The sequence below is a fragment of the Gracilinanus agilis genome, chromosome 4 (assembly GCF_016433145.1).
Source record: "Gracilinanus agilis isolate LMUSP501 chromosome 4, AgileGrace, whole genome shotgun sequence".
In the NCBI taxonomy this organism is placed as follows: Eukaryota; Metazoa; Chordata; class Mammalia; order Didelphimorphia; family Didelphidae; genus Gracilinanus; species Gracilinanus agilis.
The window spans coordinates 43,917,463-43,944,623 of record NC_058133.1 but is presented as its reverse complement, the minus strand read 5'-3'; the positions used below and the strand labels follow the sequence as shown (position 1 = coordinate 43,944,623).

General features: G+C 34.6%; 1 protein-coding gene across 1 annotated transcript in view; it reads right to left on the bottom strand.

Annotated features, from left to right (window-relative positions):
• The window catches only part of COL24A1 (collagen type XXIV alpha 1 chain), a 407,511-nt gene that overhangs the window by 198,434 nt on the left and 181,916 nt on the right, over window positions 1-27,161 (bottom strand). The window contains exon 19 of the mRNA XM_044674850.1: window positions 19,990-20,043. Coding sequence (XP_044530785.1) covers window positions 19,990-20,043 — 54 coding nt within the window. The remainder of the gene's footprint in view (window positions 1-19,989; window positions 20,044-27,161) is intronic.

The window sequence follows — 27,161 nt, the reverse complement described above, 5'->3', positions numbered from 1 at the left end:
GCATCTAGGTGGTACAACGGATAGAGTGCCAGCGCTAGAGTCAGGAAGACTAATCTTCCTGAGTTCAAAGACAACCTCATACATGAACTAAAGCTATTTTTCAGAGACTAAAATTTCTGAAAGTGATAAAGTAAACTCATGCGCTGTGATATTTAATTATTATTATTATTATTATTTTATTATTATTATTATTTTTTTTATTTTAAACCCTTAACTTCTGTGTATTGACTTTATAGGTGGAAGATTGGTAAGGGTAGGCAATGGGGGTCAAGTGACTTGCCCAGGGTCACACAGCTGGGAAGTGGCTGAGGCCGGATTTGAACCTAGGACCTCCCGTCTCTAGGCCTGGCTCTCAATCCACTGAGCTACCCAGCTGCCCCCTGTGATATTTAATTATGATACACAACTGAATAGCACATCTAGTTGGCACTGTGCATACAGTGTCAAGAAGTCTCATCTTCATAAGTTCAAATCTGACCTCAGATACTAGCTGTGTGATCCCGAGTTAAGTCACTTAACCCTATTTGCCTCATTTTCCTCATCTGTAAAATCAAATGGGGCAAAAAGGTCAGATATAATTGAAACATGCCTGATCAATAGCAAATAAATTTGACATAATCCGAATCCAAGGCTTGGGCTCTCTCCCTTTCATAGTTACCTCTACTGGTCCTAACTTTACCACTTGCTAAATGTGTGTCCCTGGGCAAGTCATTTTGTGAGCCTCAGTTTTCTCATCTATAAAATGGCAGAAATAATCTCTACTCTCCTTACCTCATAGGTCTGTTATGAGTGTCAGAAGATACCATATAGGAAAACATTTTGTAAACACAAAAGCCCATCATATTAATTGTTGTTTCAAATTGATAGGTCATGATTCAGTCGTGAGATTCAAGGACACATTGAAAAAAGAAAATGTCATAATTATATATCATCCTCATTTAGAATTCAAGATGAATTAGTAATTTATGTACAGTCACTTCAAAAAATCTAATAACATAATTCAGGCAAATACAATGTTTTTTAAAAGTATTAAGAACACTATTCACATTCAGAGGAAGAACTATGGGAGCAGAAACACAGAAGAAAAACAACTGCTTGATCACATGGGTTGATGGGGATATGATTGGGGATGTAGACTCTAAACGATCACCCTAGTGCAAATATCAATAATATGGAAATAGGTCTTGATCAATGACACATGTAAAACCCAGTGGAATTGCATGTAAGCTATGGGAGATGGGAGGGGGAGGGAGAATGCATGAATCTTGTAACCATGGAAAAATATTCTAATTTTATTAATTAAATAAAAATTTCCAAAAATAAAAAAAAAATAGAATAAATAAAATAAAATAGAATCTGAAAGAAAAAAAGATTACAAGCTCCAAATGCTTTTTTTGCCTATCCTGGCAGGTATTTTTTGATCTCAACTGTCATCTTTGTGTTAAATGGAAAAAAATCACCTTTCTGTCTTCTGCAAATTTGATTAATATGCTATTCAGGCTACTAACCAAATCATTGACAAAAATGTTAAACAGTACAGCATCAATCAGAGATATCTGGGGTGATCTACTGGTCACTGGGCTGTCATGTTGACACTGAGTCACTTACAATTGCTCTTTACAGCTGGTCGGGCAGTTAGAAATACATCTGATTATATTATTGTCTTATTTATAACTTTCCATTCCTTGCTTCCTAGTTCATTCTGAGCTTTAGCATTCCTGATGCTATTTTACAAGGCTCTTATAGTCATCTTTTATAGATTGATCTCTTCCCAAACAAAAGCAGAGCAGCTAATTACTTCACTTGATTAATGAAAATTTCATCATTAAAAAGAAAGAGGAATCAAGAACAGAGGAAATTCTATTCTGGATCATATTCTCACTAATGCAAGAACTTGGAGAGAAAGAGGCAATGGATGGTCACTAGATTCTTTATCCATTTCCTCTTTCTCTCTTAAAGTATATATCAATGACAAAATTATTTTTTGTTTCCCTCTCCACTGACATGTACAAATATCTTTTGCCATCCTTTCCTTCTCTTGTTTCTGGATGTCTTATTTAAAAAGAAACTCACATGATAGGCAAACAGTATGGCTAGGGAAACACTTTACATGAAAAGGGGTACATAAAATTATTTTTTTCCCTTCCATATAATTTTTAGTTTAGAATTCTCAAAGCAAGCAGGGTAATTCAAGGGCTGTGAACTTAGGTGTTTCACATATATAAGATAATTTATCATATTGTTAATATAGACTACAATATATAAAATAATATAATTAAAATAAATAATTTAGTGAGTACAATACAGTACAACATGATATAAAATAATTTAGTTAATTTAGCATAATATAATACAATATAATATGATATAATATTATGACATAATATGTGGCATAATATAACAGAATGTATGATAACATAATATGCTGTACCTGTTTTTTAAAAAAAAATAGACATTAATAGTGGCTTTATTTTAAGCAACTTAAAAATGAAATAAAAGTGGAACCACTTAAAAAATTCTTCATTAATCTGCCTGGCTTTTATCATGAGTATTTTTTAAACACTTTAGAAGCCATAAGATTCAAATAGAGCTGTGGGTACAATGCAACAGTACATTTTTCTAAAGTTTAAAACTTGAAAAACCTGAAACTGGTTCAATGACTACTTTAAAAAATCCAACAAATAATTGTACATGAAGAAACAACGAGTCTTTTAAAAAAACAAAAACAAAAACAAAAACGAAACCCTTATCTTCCAGCTTTGAATCAATACTGTGTATTGGCTTTAAGGCAGAAGAGTGGTAAAGGCTAGGCAATGGCGGTTAAGTGACTTGTCCAGGGTCTGAGGAAGTGTCCCATCTCTGGTTCTGGCTCTCAATCCCCTGAGCCACCAGTTGCCCCCAAGACAATGATTCTTAAGAGTCAAATAATTTAATGATTCTTTTCTGATGATGTCAACAATGCTAGGACCATAATCCAAGAGCCCTACTCCATTGTTGGGAAGAGCTCAGTTTGAATTGGACAGTTCAACTCCGTCCCTTTAGAGGATGGTATATTGAACTTTCAGTTTGGCTTTAAATGTCAAAACTGAAGTGGGAGGGACAACATATATAATGTCCAAAGACGGAAAAAAGATGGTGGGAAGATATAGGTTTTTCTGATTTAATGAACATTTTAAATCTTATTTTTAATTGTAACCTTTTGTTTTGATACCACTTGCATTTCTTTCCCTTTCCAGTTAGCTATCCTAAGTAACAAAGATTTAAAAAGACAGAAAAAAATAGTTCATTAAGATCAACAAAAACATCAACTATGTTGGAGAGCATATGCAATATTCTATGTCAATTTAACAAATATTTATTAAATACTTCCAATCCCCAAGCTTCTGTGCTCAGTGCCCAAGATATAAGCATGACAAACAGTATTAGTTTAGAAGTTAATAGAATTTAGAACCTAATTAATAGCATTTAAATCCTGGCTCTTCTACTTTGCTACTTATAAAACCTAGAACAAATCATTTGCCTTCTTTGACCTCTCTTTCTCCATCTGAGAGACCTTTACTGGATGGCTTTTAAGGTATCCATCTCCCATCTCCAAACACTATCTTCTACTTTGCTTTCCTCACAGTGCAATGTACATGCGTGATTTAAATAAAACATGGATGATTTCAGCTGCTGCCATCATAAAATTGATCTTAATTAATCAATTTAATTTAAATGCCAATGGCATATTTTAAAGTTTTCTTCCCTAAGTACTAAAAGAGAGGAAGAGCTAGGAGACTCAGTGGGTAGAAAACCAGGACAGGAGATCTTAGGTTCAAATTTGGCCTCAGATAGTTCCTTACTGTGTGACCCTGGGCAAGTCACTTTACCTTAATTGCCTAGCCCTTACACTTCTGCCTTGGATACTTAATATTAATTCTTAGAGAGAAGGTAAGAGTTAAAAAAGAAGACAGCTTTTGGAATATGTATTATCACTTTTGCAGGAACAAATAAGAATGGATTTATTTATTTGTATTTTATCCAAAGAGAGGGGCTTTTTTTTTTGAGGGGAAATTTTGGTTTGAAAAATGTATTCCCAGAAAGCAGTTACAAGACTTTATCCTCTGGCAATTGGAGAAATGCTTGACATGTCAGTAATGTGCTGAGTCTTAGAAGGACAGTAATAAAAAAAAAAACTTTCAAAATAACCTTTTTGTTTGAGTGAAGATAATTCATCCAAGACAATGCCAAAAATATTTAAAAGAGTAGTAACTATAAGTTCATTTTTCCTGTAAACTTAACTAACTGGACTCTAAGAGAGAGCAACATATAAATTTCAAAAGAGAGAGAACTCCAGAGATAATCGTAAGTAGAAAAATACTATCTTCCAGTCTGAACACAAGAATAAAAACATCTCTCAAGGTACCTGGTTCATCCTTCATTTTCTGCTTGGACTTTTTTTTTAAACCATGATTTATGGTGGAAATGTTCACATTTGGTGACTGCTATTCAGGTATCTTTTTTCCTTTGGAAATCTATATTCCAAAGGAAAAAAATAGCAGCTGAATTCCATATGTGTACCTTCCAGAAAACACAGCTGAAACAAATCATGTCCAAACAGAGATGAAAATGAAATTCCTTACTATAAGTACTGATTCACTATCCATGATCCAAAAATGCAACTTATTTGCATATGTTCTTTAAAACACATTTAAAATAATTTCTCAGGGAAATTCTCTGCTTCTTCTAAAGTTATTCTTGATTGTGTTACAAAAATCTCTTATATTTTAAAATCAAATTATTCTGATAATATTCTTTTACATTAATTCAATTCAACCAACCCTACCCACATCTTTGGGGCAATTATTTACTGGTCTCAGGTCATTCTCTCTTCTTTCTCAAGAAGTTCAGTATTTGGTTTAATTTTCATTTCCACCTCAACCTCTGCCCTTATACTCAAGGATGTGTGTGTGTGTATACATATATATATATATATGTATATATATATATACATATATATGTTTCTAAAACAATTTGGTTTATTAGATAATAATCTCTTCCTTTCTTCAACCTTCATTGTACCTTGGTTACCAGCTACATAGGAAGAGCCATGACTTTCATTTATTAATCAACCTAAAGTGTTCTGATTTTATAGTCTATAATTCTAAGTTTCCTTTAATGATTAGGATGTCTCTTTCAATGATTCAGGTTGTGTCCTATTAACAGTATGCCATAAGGGGTCCATACTACACTCTGGCGGTTTGTTCTAAAACCATGAGGTCAGTGAACAGTCTAGGTGGTTACCTATTATCTCTGACTCTCACCAAATGACCAGTCCATCACCCCTTCTTCTTATAAAGGTTCTTATTACTTTTATTTTTGCAGCCAGTGAACATCTACCATATATATTTTCATTTCCCTTGGTGTGATGTTCATTTCTTGTGTTTCAGAGACTACTCTGTTCCATGTCGTAAGCCCATACAAAATCAGAAGAATGTTTGGTACCAAAATAAAAGATGTTTCTTTGTTTCTGGGAGAAACTGAAGGTCACCAAAGGAATTTTGCAATTTCCTTAATAGAATCCAGTCCAATCTCCTCCCATTAAAAATCTATTTTAGTTCATTATTCGTTTTCATTGTCTATCCCAATCATGTTGATGCAAAGGTTCTCTAGGTTGCCCATTCAACTCTTTCTTAATCTAGGTAATGGACAGTCTTCATCCACATCTTTTCTGTGTGGATGATCGGGCCAAACACTTTGAGGTACTACAGATCTTTTCCAGGAGATGTTGCAACTAGTCAGATGCCATCTGGCTTCCTATCAAAAGGGGTTTCCATTTTAACTTGGACTCTGTGTTGGATATTCTCTGACACAGTAACAAACATTTCTGGTGATGTTACAACTCCCTAGTTTGTTTATTTTTTATGATCAGAGGGCTATTAAATGGGGTTGTTTCTGTAAAATCTTTCAAGGAATATAAAAAGATGTTAGTGCATGAATGGGAGATGTCATGTTAGAAAAGAGCCTTTAAGGTAATATTTTTCTCTATTAAATCAAATATATTTCTTCTTAGAACTCCTTTTTATTCATTCCTTTCCCTAGAACCACTGGAGTAGAACAGACTTTCTCTGGGGAACTGACCTACTACTATGTGTTTGGGTTTAGAGAGTAAGACCAGAGTCATGCAATATAAAGTTTGTTCTCCACAGTGCTGTGGTTCTACTTCCCTTAAAAGTATGCAAAAGACTGTGATGTCAGAGTCTAAGGATGCTGGCTTCATTGTCTTTGATGATGAAAAAAAAAGTATTTTATAAAAATCTTTGCAGGTACTTTCCATTTTTCTTGCTTATTAACATCCTTCTAGTTCTTCTCCTTGAATGTTCTCAGGATAGCTTTGCTTAGCTTAATCTTTTGCCAGTTTTTAAAAAAAAACTGATTTTACACTCCTCTGCTTCTGTCTGCCTTATGAGACAGTTCTTAAAATCTCCCATAATTCTTCTACATAAGATTTTACAAACTTTTTTTAGCTTTTGCTATCATCAACTCCTACTTGACAAACAAGTGTTTGCTGATTTAGGAGATGATTGGGTCCTCTTTATATTCTTGTGACAATAGACTTAAGATTAGTTCAACTATATTAAATTGTTATAATCAATATCAATGCCATTTATAGAATTCAGTACTAAATGTTATTTTATTTATTATTAAACATTTAAATAATTAAAATTATTTGTTTGAATAGTGCAAAGTTAAGTTGGTTGAATTCTATGCCATATCCTTTTCTCATTAGTATTCTTTCTTCTATTTATTAATTTTGATTTTTGCTCTGACTAGTCAGTTATCTGACTATATGTACCTGGTTTAGGGACAAGTCCCATATTAATTGTGTCTTTTTCTGTCTATTGAAATGTAATCAGTTTCATTTGTTGTGCTATTGCTTTGAATGTCTAGCACCTATCAATTGTCTTCTTGAAAAAAGTATTAATGATACAAAAATGTGAGAATTCTTTATAGTCTAGAAGTCTTTAGTCTCTCTTCTACTTCCTGTACTATGCTTTCTGAGATATCCACTTCTGTAATGACATCACCAAATATCAAAGTGTACATTTATCCAACTCTTAGTGATTTTTTTTCATAGAATATTTTTCTACTGTTTCATTCTCTATAGCCAATGTTGGTTACATGGTTGTGTTTTTGTAAGTATTTATCATGAGTACTGCAATATAAGTTGACCAAAGTCTCATGAAATGATATTTCTTGTGGTCTTTGGATAGATGATAAAAACTAACTATGACAGCTCCTTTAAAAAAATCCAAGGAGTATCTGTGAATCATCCTTCCCTTTAGCTACAGTTTCCTTCTTTTCATTATTTTCTCAGGTTTTCAAATCATACTGGTTTATACTGAGTTTATTGTTGTTCACTTGTTTCAGCTGTGCTTACATCTTCATGATCTGTTTTGGTGTTTTCTTTTTTTTTTAAACTCTTACCTTCCATCTTGGAGTCAATACTGTATATATTGGCTCCAAGGCAGAAGAGTGGTGAGGGTAGGCAATGGGGGTCACATGGCTGGGAAGTGTCTGAGGCCAGATTTGAACCTAGGACCTCCCGTCTCTAGGCCTGGCTCTCAATCCATTGAGCTACCCAGCTGCCCCCTTGGGGTTTTCTTGACAAAGATATTGGAGTGGTTTGCCATTTCCTCCTCCAGCTCACTTTAAAGATGAGGAAATGGAGACAAAAAGGATTGTGACTTGTTCAGTAATTATTCTTATTAAATAATAAATAAATATTAAAGCAGTAATTATCAAAACTATATGGTACTGGTTAAGAGAGAGAAAAGCAATTCGGTGGGAAAAATAGACTTACAACAAACAGTCATAAAAGATTATAGTAACCTGATATTTGACAAAGGTAAAGATCCAAGTTTGGGGAATAAGAATTCACTGTTTGATAAAAGTTATTTAATAGGGGGCAGCTGGGTAGCTCAGTGGAGTGAGAGTCAGGCCTAGAGACAGGAGGTCCTAGGTTCAAGTCCGGCCTCAGCCACTTCCCAGCTGTGTGACCCTGGGCAAGTCACTTGACCCCCATTGCCTACCCTTACCAATCTTCCACCTATGAGACAATACACCGAACTACAAGGGTTTAAAAAACAACAACAAAAAAAAAAGTTATTGAATAAATTGGAAAGCGGCTTGACAAAAACTAGATATAGAGCACTATCTTATACCATTTACCAAGATAAGGTAAAACGGATACATGATCTAGGTATAAAGGGAGATATAAACAAATTAGAAGAATAGAAAATGTTACCTATTAGATTTATGGATAGGAGAATTCATGAATAAACAAGAGAGAGAAAGCATTGTGGAATGTAAAATAGATAATTTTGACTACATTAAATTGAATTTTTTTGAACCAATAAAATTTATGTAGTCAAGGCTAGAAAGAGAGCAACAAATGGGAGAAATTTTTATAGACAGTTTCTCTAATGGAGGCCTCACATCTAAAATATATAGAGAACTTTGTCAAATATAAAAGAATCTGAGCCATTCCCCAACTGATAAATGGTCAAAAGATATGAACAGAGTTTTTGGGTGAAGAAATCAATGCTGTATATAACTACATGGAAAAATGCTAAATAACTATTGATCAGAGAAATGCAAATCAAAACACCTCAGAGATATCATCTCATACCCATCAGATTGACTAAAATGACAAAAAGGAAAAAATGGGAAATATCACAGGGCATGTGGGATAATAGGGGCAGTATAACATTGTTGGTGGAACTGTGATTGATCCAACCATTTTGGAGAGCAATCTGAATTATACTGAAAGAGTAACTATATATGTTACTATATATTTCTTTTGACCCATTAATACCACTAATATGTTAATTTCCTAAGGTGATCAAGAAAAAATGAAAAGAAAATATATGTACTAAAATATTTATAGCAGCTCTTTTTGTGGTAGCAAACAACTGGAAATGTAAGAAAGGTCCATCAATTGGGGAATGGATGAACAAGTTATGGAATATGAATGCAATAGAATACTATTGAGCCAAAAGAAATGATAAACAAGAAGATCACAAAAAAATCTGAGAAGACATATGAAGTGATGCAAAGTGAAGTAGACAGAACCAGGAGAACATTGTACACAGTTACAAGAATAATGTATGATTATCAACTGTGAATGACAACTATTATCAATAAGGCAAAGATCTATGACAACTCCAAGGGACTCATGAAAAATAGCATAATCACTACAATGGAAGGAACAGAATCTCAATACAGATGGAAACATATCATTCTTCACTTTATTTCTTCTATTAATTTTTCTCTAGTGTAAGCAATATGTATGTTGTTTTACAACGTGATGGACAGGGAAATATGTATTATATGACCATATATGTACAACCTATATCATACATATCATACTATCTGCCTTTTTAAGGAGTGGAGAGGAGTGGAAAGAAGGGGAAAAAAGAATGAGACATAGATTTTTTGACATAGATGTGAGAATTTGTTTCTCTTAAAAAGCATATTGATTATAACATTACATATTTATAAAACCATATTAATAATGTTATGTATTATATTATTTTTAAAAATAACTATAAATAACAACTCAAAAAACCCCTTATCTTCTCAGAAGCTATAAGTACTGGTTCCAAAGCAAGAGAGTGGTAAGGATCAAGTAATGGGGATTAAGTGACTTGTTCAGGGTCACACAGCTAGGAAGTATCTGAGTTCAGATTTGAACCCAGAACCTTCAATTTCCAGACCTGGCTCTCTATCCACTGTGCCCCCAGCTGATCCTGAAATAAAATATAAGATTTTATATTTGCCCCTATTGAATTATGCCTTAATCCTTTAATCTTTTAGTTTTCATGTAGACTCAGACTTGAAATTGAATTCAGAGATCATATAGTCTAACCCTATGAAAAATATTTACCTTTTGATATATCCAACTGCATTTTATTTAATGATTAATTATCATTAGTCAGAAGTCACATGTTTATCTTGTTGGTATCCCTCATAGTGTCTAATTAGAGCAGGGCTGATTTTTCTCTCATTTAATCTCAAAACACCTTACAATCCTTTTATAAACTCAGAATATTTAGATTTGGAAGAGACTTATCTTAATATAATTTCCTTACATAAGATAGAAGAACCTGACTCCTACAATTAAAATTTTGGCAATAAGGTTACACAGGTAGCATGTAAAGCCAAGATTCAAATCCAATGAATGGGATTTTTATGTAATCATGTTCATTTTATTTCTACATTAAACATGATCAGTCAACCCAACTGCATTTATGAATTGCTTACTATGTGCCAGGTACTTGCTAAATGTTGGGAATACAAAGTAAAAAAACATTCTCTCCTCAAAGAGGTTATATTCTAAAGGGGGAGATAATATGCAAAAAATTATGTGTGTATGAGATTTAAATAAATGGAAGGTAATCTCAGTGGTGATGGGGATGTCAATGGAGGAAGAAATACCAGAAGTTTCTTGTAGAAAGTAGGCTTGGAGTCAAGTCTTGAAAGAATTTAGTAAAGTCAGAGGAATGGCATTCTAGGCATAGGAGATAGCAAGAAGTGTTGTCAATAAATGAAGAGTTAAATGCACAAAAAAGCAAGAATTCCAGTATTTCTGAATGGTATAATAAGAGGAATAAAATAAAAAGGTAGGAAGGGGGCAAATTATAAAGTCCAAATTAAAAATCAAAGAGACAGTTTTATAGTTTATATTTGTCCTTGGAGGTGATGGAAGATGTTGTGAAGGTAGAAATGCAAAATCCAACAACAGAATGGATATGAAAAATATGTTCAAATGAGCATCATAGGATACCAGCTAGGTGGTAAGCTTGGACGACTGAAAGCATATGTCACCATGTGGTCTTCCCTCAACAGTGATAGAGAAGTTGAGAAGGGGTACAGTTTGAGGATTAGTTTTGTTTTGAACTTGTTGAGTTTAAGATGTCCCTGAAGCAGTTGGAGATGTAAGAATGCAGATCAGAAGAGAGGTTAGAACTGAATATATAGATCTGAGAATCATATGCATAGAGATGACATCTAAACTATTGGGAACTGATGAGAATATCATCATGAAATATTGTAGAGAGGAGAGGGCCAAGGACAGAGTCAAGGGGATACATCTATTATTAATGAGGGTGATCTGGATGGAGTTGCAGCTAAGGAGACATAAGTGGTCAGGTTATGAGGAGAACCAGGATAGAAGAATGTTACAAAACCTAGTGAGATGAAAGTATTAAGAAAGAGAGAGTGATTTATTTACAGTGGGAAAAGATAGAGAGAGGTCAAGATGGATGAGAATTGAGTAAAAACATTAGATGTTCATTAAGGAAGAGATTATTGGTAACTCTGGAGAGAGAAGTTTTAGCTGAATGATGAAATCAGAAGATAATTCTGCAAAGGATTTAGAATCAAGTAAAGGGAAAGGCAGCAGAGGAACCAATTATGGACAGCCTTCTCAAGGAAAGAGAGATATGAGGTGATGCACGGAAGAGAAATGGACATAGCTGTAGGAAGCAGGAAAGGAATCAGTAGACAGAGGGAAATTTAAGATTAAGGAGAGACTGAGGATGAGCAAAAAGGGAAATCTGCTGAAGAAGATAAGATAGAATGAGATCACTTGTGTGTGTAAAGGGATTTGCCTTGGCAAGAAGGTATACTTCTTAATATGAGATAGAGGCAAAGAAGGAGATAATGGATGGGGGCAATTGAGTGCTTCAGTAAGTGCCTCACTGAGTCTATATAAAGTAAATTTGTGAGGGTCCTACACAATAGTTTCATGATTTTCTTCATCTTTGTTCTTCTAGAGGTTTGTTTGCTTCAGTAGGAAAGGAGGGAGCAGATGGTGGGTCTAATCCAAGTCTGAAGCTTGGCAAGGCAAGATAACTAGTAATGAGGCAAGCTTTGCAAAAGAACATAGCACAGAATTGAACTGGTACATAGGGAGATCAAAATAGGAAAGGGAGGAAACTATATCCAGTTCAGGAGTGATGTCCTGTAAAAGAACTGAGGTATCAAGGGACTTTTTCATTCTTTTAAAAATCTTTGTTTCTAGGAATCCTAGATAGCGTGGGGGAATGAATAGTTGGAAAGAAATATGATGTAAAAATGGAAGACATCAATAAAAATAAGAAAAAAACCTTGAAAAACGCTATGTTAGTGGACTCATCCCATTTGGTAGAAAGCAACTGGTTTCATTTAACAAGAGTATCATGCAAACCTTAAACTTTTTTGGCCCTCTCCATTGTCCAGGGATGTCAGTAGAAGGATCAATGCATAGATGAAACTGTTCTCCCACTTCCTTAACAGGATCCTTTTACCCCTATCACGACTAATAAGAGATAAGGATGTTGGATTCCTTTAAGTGTGATGCTATATTATGCCTATTTTGAAGAAAGAAATAAGACCTGAAGGTGCCATCTTTCATTTCTGAGATTTGGACATTCCACTCAAGAAGGTAGGGAATATTAAAATCTCATGTTCCAAAACACACAACTTTTATCTTTTTTTATATCTCTGGAATTAGCATTTCTTTGAAGGGTTGGATGTGCAGATATGTAAACTTCTTTAGTCATATGGCAACATGCCAATTTGCCTTCAATAAGCAAAATATTAGGAAGCAGGAAAAAAAAACTTGGAAGTATTTTGAAGTGACATTTATTCAGATGGTTTTCAAAGACAATCATCTTATATGCCAAAGGCAAATAGTTCAGATTTACATCCAAGGATTTGAGATTGTTTTAATTCCATTGAAAAATGGAGAATTGAACTTTAGAGTAGATGCCACTAATTCAGAGAGATGAAGCAGCTGTATATGTTATATGATTTTTAAAGATGCCCTGAAGGTTTTTTCATCTAAAAAAACATGCATCCCTACTTGCTCAGCTGGAGAAGCATGCATTTGGCTTAAGAAGTCTTTCTTTCTATTATAAAGTAATGCCTCCTGAGAATGATGATATGTTGAAAGGGTGAACTATTCATAACTTAAGTGTTAAACTTATCAGATTTTTTCAATACAATGCAATTCAGTCACTATCTATTGAGTACCTCCTATGGATGGGTCCCTGGCATCAAAGAGAATAGCAGGTTAAAATAAGATAACTACATGAAGATGTGAGAGTATAATGAATCACTTAGGGTTGGAATAGATCAGCGAAAGTTACATAGAGAAAATAGTATTTAAATTGGATCTTGAAGGGTTGGGGAGAGAAGCAAAGCATTCTTGGCATATCAAAAGCATGAGGAAAGGCATGGAGGTGGAAAAGCTTGGGATATAGAATCACAGAATGTTAGAAATGGAAGAAACTTTGGATCCACTTACAGTAGGAAATACTTTTACTTGTAATGTAATGTAAATACTTATATTTGCAGGAGAAAATATTTTATATCTGAGAATACTGAATCCCTGAGAAGATTATTGATAGAGAATATTCTAGCATTTTAGAAAAAAACATTCATAGCTAATTAGTGGTGGATCCAGGTCATCTTACTTGCATTGGAGAGCTCTTAAATCACACAATTTGCTTAGTTATTCATTATAGTCATTATAAGTTTTTGCTCCTGCTCTTTTAATAACTGAAGCTTTCACTATGGGACTATAATACTTCATCATGATATGGAAGTGACCTTGGACTCTCAAAGGTTAAATCAGCAAAAGGTTGTTACCAATTATCTGATCATTCATAGACCTGGTCATATTCTCCCACCCCATATCTAAAATTCTTAAATAGATCTTTATAGTCTACTAAGCAAAGGGTAATCTTTGTCTGGCAGCTAGGTGACATAGAGGTTAGAACACTAGGCTTGGAATCAGGAAGATCTGAGTTCCAATCTAGACTCAATTGCTTACTAGATGTTTGACCTTGAAAAAGTCACTTAACCTCTGTCTACCTTAGATTTCTCAAATATAAAGTGAGTATAATAAAAGTATCTACCTTCCTATTTTACTTCCTTAAGTAAAATAGGACTTAAAGAGTTATGGTGATCATCCATTATTATCTTGTCATCCATCCTAACCAAGAACACTATTCCTTCATCCAACTTTACCATTCTCCAGTTAAGTGAACATCTTTTATATGCTCTCTTACCTTCCTACTTCCATGCCTTTACTCATAATGTTCTCTATTCCTGGAAAACCCCTCTCCCTTCAGTTCCCACCTACTGAATTCCAATGCAACTTTTAAACTCAACTCAGATGTCCCCTAAGACATTTTCTCTGATCTGGGTAAGTACGAACTTTGTCCATCATATGAACGATTATTTGTCTCTCTCATGAATTTAGAAACACATTGTTTTTGTATTGTGGTTATTTATATATTTGCCATACTCTTATTATTTGTTTCGTGACAGAAATGACTAATTTTTTCTAAACTTTATATCTCACCTGTGAAGATAGGATAAACTCTCCCCTTGTCTAATTTTAGCTAATCAAAACAAGAACTCAAAGTACCCCTACTTAGCACTAAGTATGAGAGTTCACAAGTTACTAGAGTAAGCTCACACCTCCAAAGACCCTCACACCCCCTCATCCTCCCACTTGAGTAGTGCTAGGTAAATTGAAAGGCTGCATTTGGTTTCTCTGAAGAGGAGGAGAGACAGGAAATGACATGGAAAAATGGGTATAAAAAGAGACCAATATGGTCTGGAGGAGCATTCCTTTCCTGGTGTTTGGAGTGAGTGGCTGAGATTTCTTCCTTGGCTTTGGAGGAGGCTGATTTTGTGGAACTCTGGCTAAAGACACCACTGGAACTTCTGGCTGAGGATTACTGGGAAATCCACATGGAGACAGGGACTTGGGGAAACCCCTGCTGGGAACCAGACTTCACTGGAGTAGGGCTGGTAGCCTTGTTAGAATCTGTCTTTTTATCTACATTTTTCCACTTTCACTCTTTCCACCTCTTTGTAAATAAAAGCTGCTAAAAGTCATTTTGACTTAAGGTATAATATTTTTAAATCAGCCACCATAGTATTATTTTATAACTCTCCTATTTAGTAAAAAAACCCTACATTTAAATCTTACACACCCAATGTAGACCACAGTACTCTGCATATAGCAGACATCTAATGAATATTTCCTAAATTAAACTGAATCAAGGAATAGATAATATCCTTGCTTAGGGTAGATAACAAGATGATAATGGATGGTGACCATATCTATTTAAGTGCAGATAGGATCTTAGCAAGAAGTTGGATTAAATAATCTTGAAACTCCCATTCCATGGTCTATAATCCTATATTCTTCTGAAAGGTAAGATAAATTCTGAGGAAAAAGTTTCTTTGACCTTTGAACCAGTTAATTTTTAGAAAGGTAGCTATATTTGTCCTGGAAGTCATACGCATGTATATCCTTCACTTGACCTTCATGAAGGAAATCACCTTTCTGTTCCTTTCTGAATATCATAATACTTTTTATAATATTGGTGCTTAATTAAAAGTTGTTTAATGAATAAATGGGAAAAAAAGATACAAAGCCCCTAAACTGACCCCTAGACCATTTTTTTATTTTTGTTTTGTTTTGTTTTGTTTTGTTTTGTTTTAACCCTTAACTTCTGTGTATTGGCTCCTTGGTGGAAGAGTGGTAAGGGTAGGCAATGGGGGTCAAGTGACTTGCCCAGGGTCACACAGCTGGGAAGTGTCTGAGGTCAGATTTGAACCTAGGACCTCCAGTCTCTAGGCCTGACTCTCAATCCACTGAGCTACCCAGCTGCCCCCTCTAGACCATTTTTGAGAAAACATTTCTAGAGCATCTTCGGGACAGAATTGTATTCCATCCATTGTGCTCAACCATAGTAGTTGCATCTATAAACCAGGTCAACAAAAGATTTTTATAATGATGATCCTGAGTTATTATGAGAAAAAACTCCCACACTATTTTCTATAATCCATTGAAAAAGGCAGAAGCCTACATATAACATTCTAGGACAGTTTTCAATTTAAAAGTCCTTGGTACTTAAAGAGTTATGTTTCTGGTTTGCAGAAATTTCACTTATCCAGAATTCCCTCCTTTCACACAACAATCATGACAGATAACATAAGCATTGCTCTAATTTACTCTTAATAAAATGAAGTACATGCATTATTTTTAATATAAATTTTGAAGTAATGGATTTTGTGCATTTAAAATTAGACATTTTGACAGAATATATATTATTAAATCAGTTAGGGTTAGATTACATTAAAGGACAACTATGCAATGACATGAATACTTTATCCTTCTAGAAGTTGGAAGAGGGAGCACCAGTAGTCTGTTTTCCTTGGAAACTATTTAGGCATTTGCCATGCTGGGTATTTTCCTTGTTTGCCTTTCTCAATCCACAAGACTAATATGACCCTACATCATCTTTCTCCATTTTACTGTATACATTATACTTTGTTATGTCCTCATATATCTTCCTCTCTCCCTTCCCCAGCTTTCCTCCCATGGCTCCTTGCCTGAATAAGAGTGGGCTTCTGAAGCCTCATTCTCTTCATGTGGTAGATGACTCATAGTACAATAAGACTGCAAAAAGAACCCAAACTTAACATTTCCAAAGCTTCTATTTCAAGTCAGCTTCCAGGAAATAAAGCAATTATAAATCAAGCTAAAGTCTAAATTGTTATAAGATATGCAAACAATTCTGATGCATGTTCATAGACTACTTAATGGAATTTTGTCCACCATATGACATCAACAGAAAAATGAAAGAAGACAAATAATTTGGAAGTAAACATTCTGTAAAGTTCAAAATCCAAAGTAGAGTATCAAATATGTTTCCAATAATTTTGTAGAAAGTTAGCCATCTTTGTCTGAAATCACAGCATGTATATCCTTCTCTTGACCTTCAGGAAGAAGGTTATCTTTCTATTCCTTTCAGAACATCATAATCCTTTTTATAATCCTGAGAGATAGTTGGTTGGCTCAGTGGGTTGAGAGCCAGACCTAGAGATGAGAGGTCCTGGGTTCAAATTTGACTTCAGATACTTCCTAGCTATGATACCCTGGGCAAGTCACTTAACCTGATTGCCTAGCCCTTACTATTCTTCTGCTTTAGAACCAATACAGAGTATGGATTCTAAGATAGAAGGTTAGATGGTTTTTTTTAAACCAATATGTGCTGAATATGGCATTAGGATATAATGTGAATTGACTCCAGGTAAGCGTGATAATATGTTTTTAATATTTCTTTTCTTTACCCTCCATTCTTTTTTCTTTTAGCAGCTAGGTTATGTAGTGACTGGATAGACTCCTGTGTTTATTGTAGGAATTTGATGGCAAATTTATTGTAGGAATATGATGGTAAATATGTATGAATTGGATCTCATGTGTGTGTTTGGGGGGGGTTGATACTCAATACACATTCAGGTTCAATCTGCATTAACATTTTCCCCATAATTCTCTTAAATTTAGATAATTAGTGAAAACAATAAATTAAGCCCCAGTTGGTTGCATTTGCTGATTTCCAGATTGTAAATGATCACAATGATTCCACTCAGGAAGTCACTGGTGTGGCATCTGGAAAACTAAATTTCAAGTCTTGCCTCAGACACTTAATAGCTATGAGACTCTGGATGACTTAATTTCTTTTGGTCTCAGATTGCTCATGTTTGAAACAGGGATAACAAGAGCACTTATCTCATTGTTGAGATAATATTTGATGGTATAGAAATATATAGGCATGGAAACATTATCTTATCTGCAATTTAAGTTCTTACAAGAGTTGTTTGGTACACTGAGATGATAAATAATTCTTCCATGGGGGCCAGCTGGGTAGCTCAGTGGATTGAGAGCCAGGCCTAGAGATGGGAGGTCCTAGGTTCAAATCTGGCTTCAGACACTTCCCAGCTGTGTGATCCTGGGTAAGTCACTTGACCCCCATTGCCTAGCCTTTACCAATCTTCTGCCTTGGAACCAATACACAGTATTGATTCCAAGATGGAATGTAAGGGTTTTAAAAAATAAAATAAAATAATTTCTCCATGGTCAAGGAGTCAGAGGCAGGATTGAAACCCAAGTCTCCTGACTCCAAACCCAGTGGTCTAGTCACTACATATTGCTGACTTTCTGAGTAGAAGTAGTATACTAAGGGGTAGATTTGAGGAGAGAGGGAGGAGACTGTAGAGACCTGTTGCTATTGTTGTTCAGTTGTTTCACTCCTGCTCAACTTTTTGTGGCCCCATTTGGGGTTTTATTGGCAAAGATACTGGAGTGGTTTGCCACTTTCTTTTCTTTTTTTTTTAAACCCTTATCTTCAGTCTTAGAATCAGTACTATGCATTGGTTCCCCAGCAGAAGAGTAGTGAGAGCTAGGCAATGGAGGTTAAGTGACTTACCCAGGGTTACAAAGTTGGCAGTGTCTGAGGCCAGATTTGAACCCAGAATTTCCCATTTCTAAGCCCAGTTCTCAATCCACTAAACCAACTCTAATCCTTCTAAATCTAATCTTACTAAGTCATTTATAGCTTGCCATTTCTTTCTCCAGCTCATTTTCTAGTTAAGGAACTGAGGCAAATATAGTTAAGTGACTTGCCCAAGGTCATTCAGTTAGTAAGTGTCTGAGGCCAGATTTCAACTCAGGAGGATGAGCATTCCTGATTCTGAGTTTAATGTTTATCTATTGTGCTCTCTTGTTGTCCCTTTTATAGAGATCTACCAGAGATAAATTGCCTATTGCCCTGAAGTCTATCTGAAAAGGGATATAAAAAGAGGAAATCTGAACATTAACTCCATTGAAGGAAGCTTAAGGTAAGCTGTTATCATGGGCAAGTCAGGAAATTAGGGAACTGCAAGGAATAGATATTTGCTTATAATGTATGACTTGGGTGAAGAGATGAGTGACTTTAGTAACAAAGAGGATTTTGTCAGGGTGGATTCTTTTTTCACTAAGGCAGATCACAACCACTTGGTAGATGGTCCTTATAAGTTTATGCTGTCAAGAAATTCACCATCCTGTGGCTAGTTCTGGCATAGAAGCTCTCAGAATATATCTAGGATGGTTCTCAGACATTCAGAAGCAGCTCTTGCTGTTTTCTAATTTAGGAGGACATAGCTTGTTCTCGTTTAGGAGAACCAACGTGAGCTTGTCATCACTCCATCCACTGCAGTTGCTTAAAAACCATGGTAGCCTCCAAAGGAAAAGAAGGTGTGGGAGAAATTTAGTGGAGGAGGTCAATTCAAAGGGGTGGGGGACTAATGCCCTTAGGGATAGAAGCAATAAGCACATTTAGCCAAGGCACAATGATAATTGACAACAATGAAGAAGTTGTGAATATTAATAATTCTGTATCCAATCAGAGCTTAACAAGACTATTTAATTAAACTATTATTAATATTCTAATCCAATCTCACATCATGTTTGGGTCTATGATAATATGGCTTCAGGAAATGAAAGGGTGGAACTGAAAGATTAAAAGAAGAAAGAAATTGAAAGATTAGGTTGAAGTGTTCACTCCCACTCTCCAGGAGACAAAGAAGTAAAAAAGAAAATAAATTTTAATTATTTGCACTCCATTGCCCCAGAATTCTTGAGTGACACAGAAGGGCAACAGTAGCTACACAGACAAAGATGTTATTTTTATTGGCTACCACAGAAAAGGAGGGATAACCATCACCATCTAAACTATGTATCTAGTCTAGGTGAGGCATACCTTGATTGGTAGGGTACCATGTATCTCCTAATGAAGAACCGTCCCAGAGACAGAGACTAATACTAAAGCCTACTACTACTCCACTCCTGAACAAAAATTAAGAGAAGTACAATATTCTAGTATGTGATAGTCTTAGTATTTAGTTCTGTGTGCCACATCTGGAGAACATTCAGAAGAGGATGGGATCAGATAATATCTAATACAATAAAATTTTTTAAATCGAATCTATGTCCACAGATATGAAATCTCCTGAGGTATTCCCTTAATTCTGCTTTGTAAAAATACATTTTGCCGGTCAAACTTGGATTTCAAAAAAATCTGTTTTAATTTTATTATCTTTTCACCAACATTTTACCTCTGGTCCTGGTGGGCCAAATGGTCCTTGGGGGCCTGGGTCACCTGCTTGTCCCTAAAAATTGAAAGAAAATGAAAACAGGGATAAGAATTCACACAATAACTACAACTTAAGAGTAACAGATATATGATAAGTACAATGTAATTATGCCCTTCAAAGTTTTATTGGCTTGCCATATAAAACTAGCAAAAATAAACGTATATGCTATTTATTAAAAAGTTCTAATATTGCTATAAAAACTTTTAGTCATTAAAAATATTTGCCATCTAAGTTCATATTTAAGCAATATTAATATAAAAGAAATTAATGTGACTCAGAAAAGCCCCCAGCTGCTCCAAAGATCATCCCTTAGATCATTCCCATTTCCTCTAATCTTTATTCTCTTCTTATCTGCTGGCTACTTCTCTCATTCTTAAACAATAAAATAAAACAAAACACCTTTGCTTAACCCTAATCTCTACTAGTCCCTCAAATTAATATTTTACATCCTGGGCATTGAGTAGACCCAAATCTTTTGAGTCATTGTGAATGAGGCACTTCATTGTTCTGACATTTGATGCAATCACCACAATGGCATCTTCCAACGGGAGCATCTGGAGGACCTCGCCATCTATAAAGGGATTCCTTCTTCGACTTGGTCTCTGTGCAGGATCTGAGTAAGAGGTGAGACAGTGGTGTACACTTTTGACAAGCATATGTCTCTCTGTTCTTGATATGAATAATCAGAGGGTCACTGAACAAAGTTATCATTGCTGTTAAATCTGTCAAGGAACCTTATATGATTCTGATATATACATGAAAACGACCTTGTTAGAAGAGTGCTCTTAAGGCAGTATTTTGCTCTACTGAATCAAAATCTTTTTACTGCAAACAAATAATATGCACAATGAGATTTTATATGTTCTATACCTTTCAGTCACTCATGTGACTGTAAAGATGTGACTCACTCTTAGATTATTTTAAGAAGGCATTCCTGTTCTTTTCCCAAACCTTCATCAAGGAGGCCATTGATACACGTATACATTATTTCCATAAAATTCTTTTAGAGGTGGGAATTGAATCAGTAATTATTGGTGTTCTCTATGTTGCTTTTCTTGGGGTAATAATTAACATACATATATTTTTGTACCTCTATGATATCCTCCCCTCTATCAGACACCTGGAAGATAAATGCCTTTAAAATTGTGTTCCCTCTGGTATGGGTGGACTTCCTTTTTGTGTACTGGGTTTAGGATATCTGCTTTGATCATTTTCAGAGTTAAATTCTTAGAAAAAGACATCTACTCTCATTGTGTTGTCTTCTCTTTCTACTTGCTTCTCAGTGTTGTGAAATCTGAGTTCTAATCTTACTTGACAGAAGCTACTCACTAAAAGATTACCAGTTATCTTTAATTACTAAATCCAATGGTCATTTCTCTGCTTTCATTCTTCTTTACCTCTTTAGAACATTTGCCGGTATTGAACACCCTTCTTTTAGGTATCCTTTTCTTCTTTGTTTATGCTTTCCCCTACTTCTTTTATCTGACTGGCTACTCTTTGAGTCTCCACTGCTAAATTATTTTCCAAATTCTATTCCCTAAATTAGATATAGTAATCACATCTTTTGCAGGCAGTTGCCATAAATATAAATATACATATGTGCGTAATATATATATATATATATCACAGATAGATTCACATTTATAAAGACATGTATATATACATCCCTCATTTCTTCTTCTTGTTCATCTTCAATTTAATGTCTCCCAAGCATTTCAAACTCAACATATCCAAACAAAATCCTTCCCTTTAAACTCACCACTCCTCCAAATTTTGTTCCTATTGAAGGCACTATCATTCTCATTTGGTCATTTAGTTGGTTTAACGTGTAGGTATCATCCTTGATGTTTCATTCTCGCTAAATCCCAAGGTCAAACATTTATCAAATGTTCTGGAATCTACCTTAACAATTTAACTTGAATCTTTCCTTTTAACTCTATTCACATGGTTCCAACTTCTTTCAGCTTCTCTTGACCTCTTCTATCAACCACTGCAATACCTTTTTGGTTAGACTTTCAGCTTTCTATCTCTTCTCTCTAACTATCCTCCATAAAACTGCCAAAATAATCTTGAATATCTGGCCATATCACTTCCCTGTTCAGGAGCAATCAAATAGCTCCCTCTATTGATCCTCTGTATTGTCCCCTTGCCTTTCCTGCTACAGGTTTTAAACATTCAGGATATTTTGTGGAGAGGTGAGTTAGGGCTTGGGAAAAAAAAGGTTGACTCTCTCTCTCATCAAAATACTCTTGCGTCAGAATCCAGGCAAAAGACTAGGCTTAAACACACCAAATGCTTGTTATTATGTGAAAAAATACTCATAAAGTAGTTCCCTCTGCATTTGTTTCATAAAAATTCTTCTTAAAAAGATATATTTAGGACTTATTAATTTTGCAAAAAGCTTATTAATTTAGGAAAGTGATTAACTCAGTTCCTTTTTCTTAAAAAGTTATTACTTTCCAGTGAACTTAAATATGTATTCCAATTTATTTTAAAATTCATTGATACATCTTGTTTCTATAGAACAAACACTTCAAAACAAATAATCAAATCTTTTACCAAAAAAAAAAAGTTTGAAATGCCTGGAAGACACCTTGAAGTTTTTTTGCTAACTAAAAGGAGAGGTGTGTCCTTTAACTCCAGTCATTATCTAAGAATTGACCCTTCCTTGTAGTTGAACAATTTTGTTTTATTTCCAAGTTGACTTTGTTTACATTCTTGCAGTTCATTAATGTATTGCCCTTTGCCTCTGCTTTCTTCACTTCATGAAAATCTTCTTGTGTTTCTCTGAATTCATCATGTTCATTATTCCTTACACTGCTTAACATTCCATTCACTCATACCATAATTTTTCCAGTTATTTTCCATAATTGCCATTTGTTTAATTTATTTTCCAACTTTTCTCCTATTACAAATAATGCTGTCATAAACATTATTTTGCATGTAAATACTTGCTGAAAATAACCTACATCACATACCATTCTAGTGTTATTCTCTGTGTCAAAGGGTTTGAGCAATTCAATAATTTTTCTTGCAAAATGGTAAGCTCTTAGTAAATGAAGTTTTCCACAAATAGTTGAACCAACTCAGCACCACGAGAAGAGGATTAAAAATCTGTCTTCTCACAGTCCTTCTAAATAATGAGTTTTCCCCAGCTTTTGCCATCCATTCTAGAGCTGTTATAATGTGCTATTTCAGGATGTTTTAGCTTGCATTTCTCTATTAGTGATTTTGTTATTAAAAACTTAATTCTTCTGAAAACTGTTTATTTCTTTTGACTTCTTATCTCTCTAGGAACAGCTTGTAATCTTATATATTTTTGTCAATTTCCTACAAAATTTTTGATGTCACATGCCTATCAGAGGTATCGAATAGAAAGATCTTTTCCCAACCAATAGCTTTTCTTCTGATTCTAGCTACTTTGTACTTTACTGTTTATATATTCCGGATTTTCTAGTTTGCCTTTTTGTGATCTCTTTTTCGAGTTGGATCTAAACAACTCCTACTTGACCTAAGTCAAGTAGTTAAATAAGTTATTGCTGTTGAAAAATGTGAAAAATGTAGAGAAAAGGATGTCAATGCAATAGTAATTACCATAAAGCTTGCTCTGCTCCTACAAGAATGCTGATGAACACCAAAGGAAGAAGTCATACAACTATGCTATTTCAATTTAAGGCTCCCTCTTGTTCTTTTCTCTGACACTTTTTTCCCTTGTTCTTTTCTCACTTTTCCCCTTCTTATCAATCCCCCATGGATTTAATTCATATTCATTTTCTTTCTCTCTCTCTCTCTCTCTCTCTCTCTCTCTCTCTCTCTCTCTCTCTCTCTTTCTCTCTCACTTTCCCTCCCTCTTTTCCTCTTTCTTCCTCCCTCCCTCTCACCCTTTCCCTCTCTCTCCCCTCCTCTCCTTGGCTCAGTCCTATTTAAACCTGACCTCTAGTCTCACATTAACAGTTATCTAATGAATATTTCTAACTGGACATACTAAAGGAATATAAAAAAAACTCATGTCCTAAACAGAACTCATTATCTTTTCCCCAAAACCTTCCCCAATTGCTGATTTCTTCCTTTCTGTTGACAGTATTGTTAATCTTTGAAGCAATGAGATAGGCAACTTTGTAGTCACCTATAACTTCTTAACTGAATATCTAATCAGTTGCCAAATATTATTGATTAGACTTCCACTTAATCCCCTGCTCTCCACTCATACATATCAAATGCTCATGACCTCTTCTTTGAATATTACAGTAGCTCCACACTGCTCTCTCAGCATCCAGAGTTATCCCTTTCCAAACTATCCTAATACTAGGAGTATTACAAAAGTACTACTAAAGTAGAGGTTTTACCATGCCACTCTTCTGCTCCTAAAGTAGAGGTTTTACCATGCCACTCTTCTGCTCAAGACACTTAAGTAAATCTAAGCTTCTGGGACAAGAATGCACTATTTGACAAAAACTGTTGGGAAAATTGGAAAATGGTATGGTAGACACTGGGGGTAGACCAACATTTCATAGCATATACCAAGATAAGGTCAACAAGGCTACATGATTTAGACATAAAGGATAATAAAAGCAAATTATGGGAGCCTGAAATAGTTTACCTGTCCAATCTATGTATCTCTGATAAAGGTCTTATTTCTCAAATATATAGAAAGCTAAGTAAAATATAAAAATTTCATTCTCCAAATGAAAAATGGTCAAAATCTGGTTTTATTCAGATAAAGAAACCAAAGCTAACCATAGTCATATGAAAGAATGCTCTAAATCACTCTTGATTAGAGAAATACAAGTTAAAAAAACTTTGAAGTATCACCTCACAACTATCCGATTAGCCAATATAACAAAAAAGGAAAATAATAAATGTTGGAGGGAATGTGGGAAAATTGGGACACTAATACAAATTGGAGAGCAATTTGAACTATGTCCAAAAGGCTCAAAAATTGTCCATACCCTTTGGTCTAGCAATACCACTACTAAGTCTATATCTCAAAGAGACCAAAAAATTTGTACAAAAATATTTATTGCAACTCTTTTTGTAGTAGTAAAAAAATTGAAAACTGAGGGGTTATTCATCAATTGGTGGATGGCTGAACAAGTTGTGGTATATGATTTTGATGTAATACTAGAGTGCTCTAAGAAATGAAGAGCAGAATGATTTTGGAAAAACCTGGAAAGATTTACATGAATTAATGAAAAGTGAAGTAAGCAGAACAAGAAGAATATTGTATACTGTAACAGTAATATTTTTTGCTCAACAACTGTGAAAAACCTAGTTATTCTCAGTAATACAGTGATTCAAGATAATCCCAAGGACTTATGATAAAAAGTAGCATCCCTCTTTATAGAAAGAACTGATGGAGTGTGAATGCCAATTAAAACATTATATTTCTCTTCTTCTTCTCCTTTTTTGTTTGAGATCTCTTCCACAAAATGTAGTATGGGAAAATGTTTTATGTGATTGAGCATGTAAAATCTATATTAGATTGCTTACCATCTCAGAAAGGGGGAGGGGTGATAGGGAATAAAAGAGGAAGAGAATTAGGAATACAAAAAAAAATTAAAAGTAAACATTGAAATTGTTTTTACATGTAATTGGGGGAAAATAAAATATTAAAAAATTAAAAAAGTTACTATTGTAGCTGCCTTTTACCTTTATGATAAAATATAAACCTTCAGGTTTTTTCATATTCTTCAAAATCTTGTTCTAGCCTACCTTTCTGGATCTATTGCTCATTTCTATCTTTTGCATATTCCATATTCTAACCAAATTGATCTTCTATCTAGCTATTTCCTATTTATATATTTTATGACCCACTTCTGTGTGTTTGCACTAACTGTCCTTTATGCCTAGCATGTACTTACTCTCAGCTTAGCTTGTTTTTGTTTTTTTTCCCGAAAGCTCAGTTAATTTGCTATCTCCCTGAAAAAGTCTATTCTGTTCCCCCAAGCTGCTTTCCTCCATCTTCAAAATTACATTGTATGTCATTTATATCTCATTTTCTTGGTATATATTGCTTTCCCCAATAGAATATATGCTATTTGATGGCAAAGATGACCTGTTGGATAAATGAACAAAAACTGACACAATTGCAAGATCATTAAGAGATGATTCTAAAAAGAGGATATTAATGGGGGGAGAATGTTAGACATCATTATCTCAAAAGAGAACCTAAGGAATATTAATAATTACCAATTTGTGCCTAAATTTCCATCTCAAAAAATGTTTATGAGAATAATCTATACATATATTGAGAACAGTCTCAATGGAGTCATTAAAAGACAAAAGGCAGCTCTCCCCTAGATATATTCCATAGTAGAACATATATTTATAACTATATAATTGACTGGAAGGTGTAGAGAAAACAAGATACCACTATGTTTATTGTTTGACTATAACAGAATACTGATTAAATAGAGCAAAGCTTTGCCTTGAAGACTCTCCTTCAACAATGTATTGACGTTTCAGATGTAAAAATCATACAAGATTTCATGAAAGATACAACATTAAGGATAAATTTGTTTCACAATCTCCTGATTATTAATATCACTTGAAACAAAGAACAGGGAGACATGCTCACCAAAGGTGTTAGCCACTGTCATGAATGAATTCCACTCCAGATGAAGATGGATTCCCTAAAATCGTGAAGTCCTCCAGATGCTCTTATATGCAGATGACCTTGAACTGATTGCATCAACCCTCAGAAAACTGAAGAGCCTCCTAAATGAGATATGTAGTTACTTAAGAGTTTGATCTAACTGTACATAAAGGAAAAAATAAAACGAGGAAGAATTATGATTGTCCAAAATATGATAGGCAGGAGAATGGACAATCTGTATATGTGATCCACATATACATATACATGGGATATGAACTGCAAATGGACTATGAAATGGGTCCAGAATTGAATAAAAAGAGAATGGCTTGCCTTTGGGAAATTATACAGATCTTTTAAGAATTCTTCTTAGCTTTCCATAGTCTCCTCAAAATTCAGTTCAGATACTATGTTCTGCAGAAGGCCTGTCCCACCCCTTTCTGTCACTTCACCAGATGCCTTCCCTATGAGATGATGTTCCTATGCCTGCCCCCCCTATATATATATATATATATATATATATATATATATATATATATAT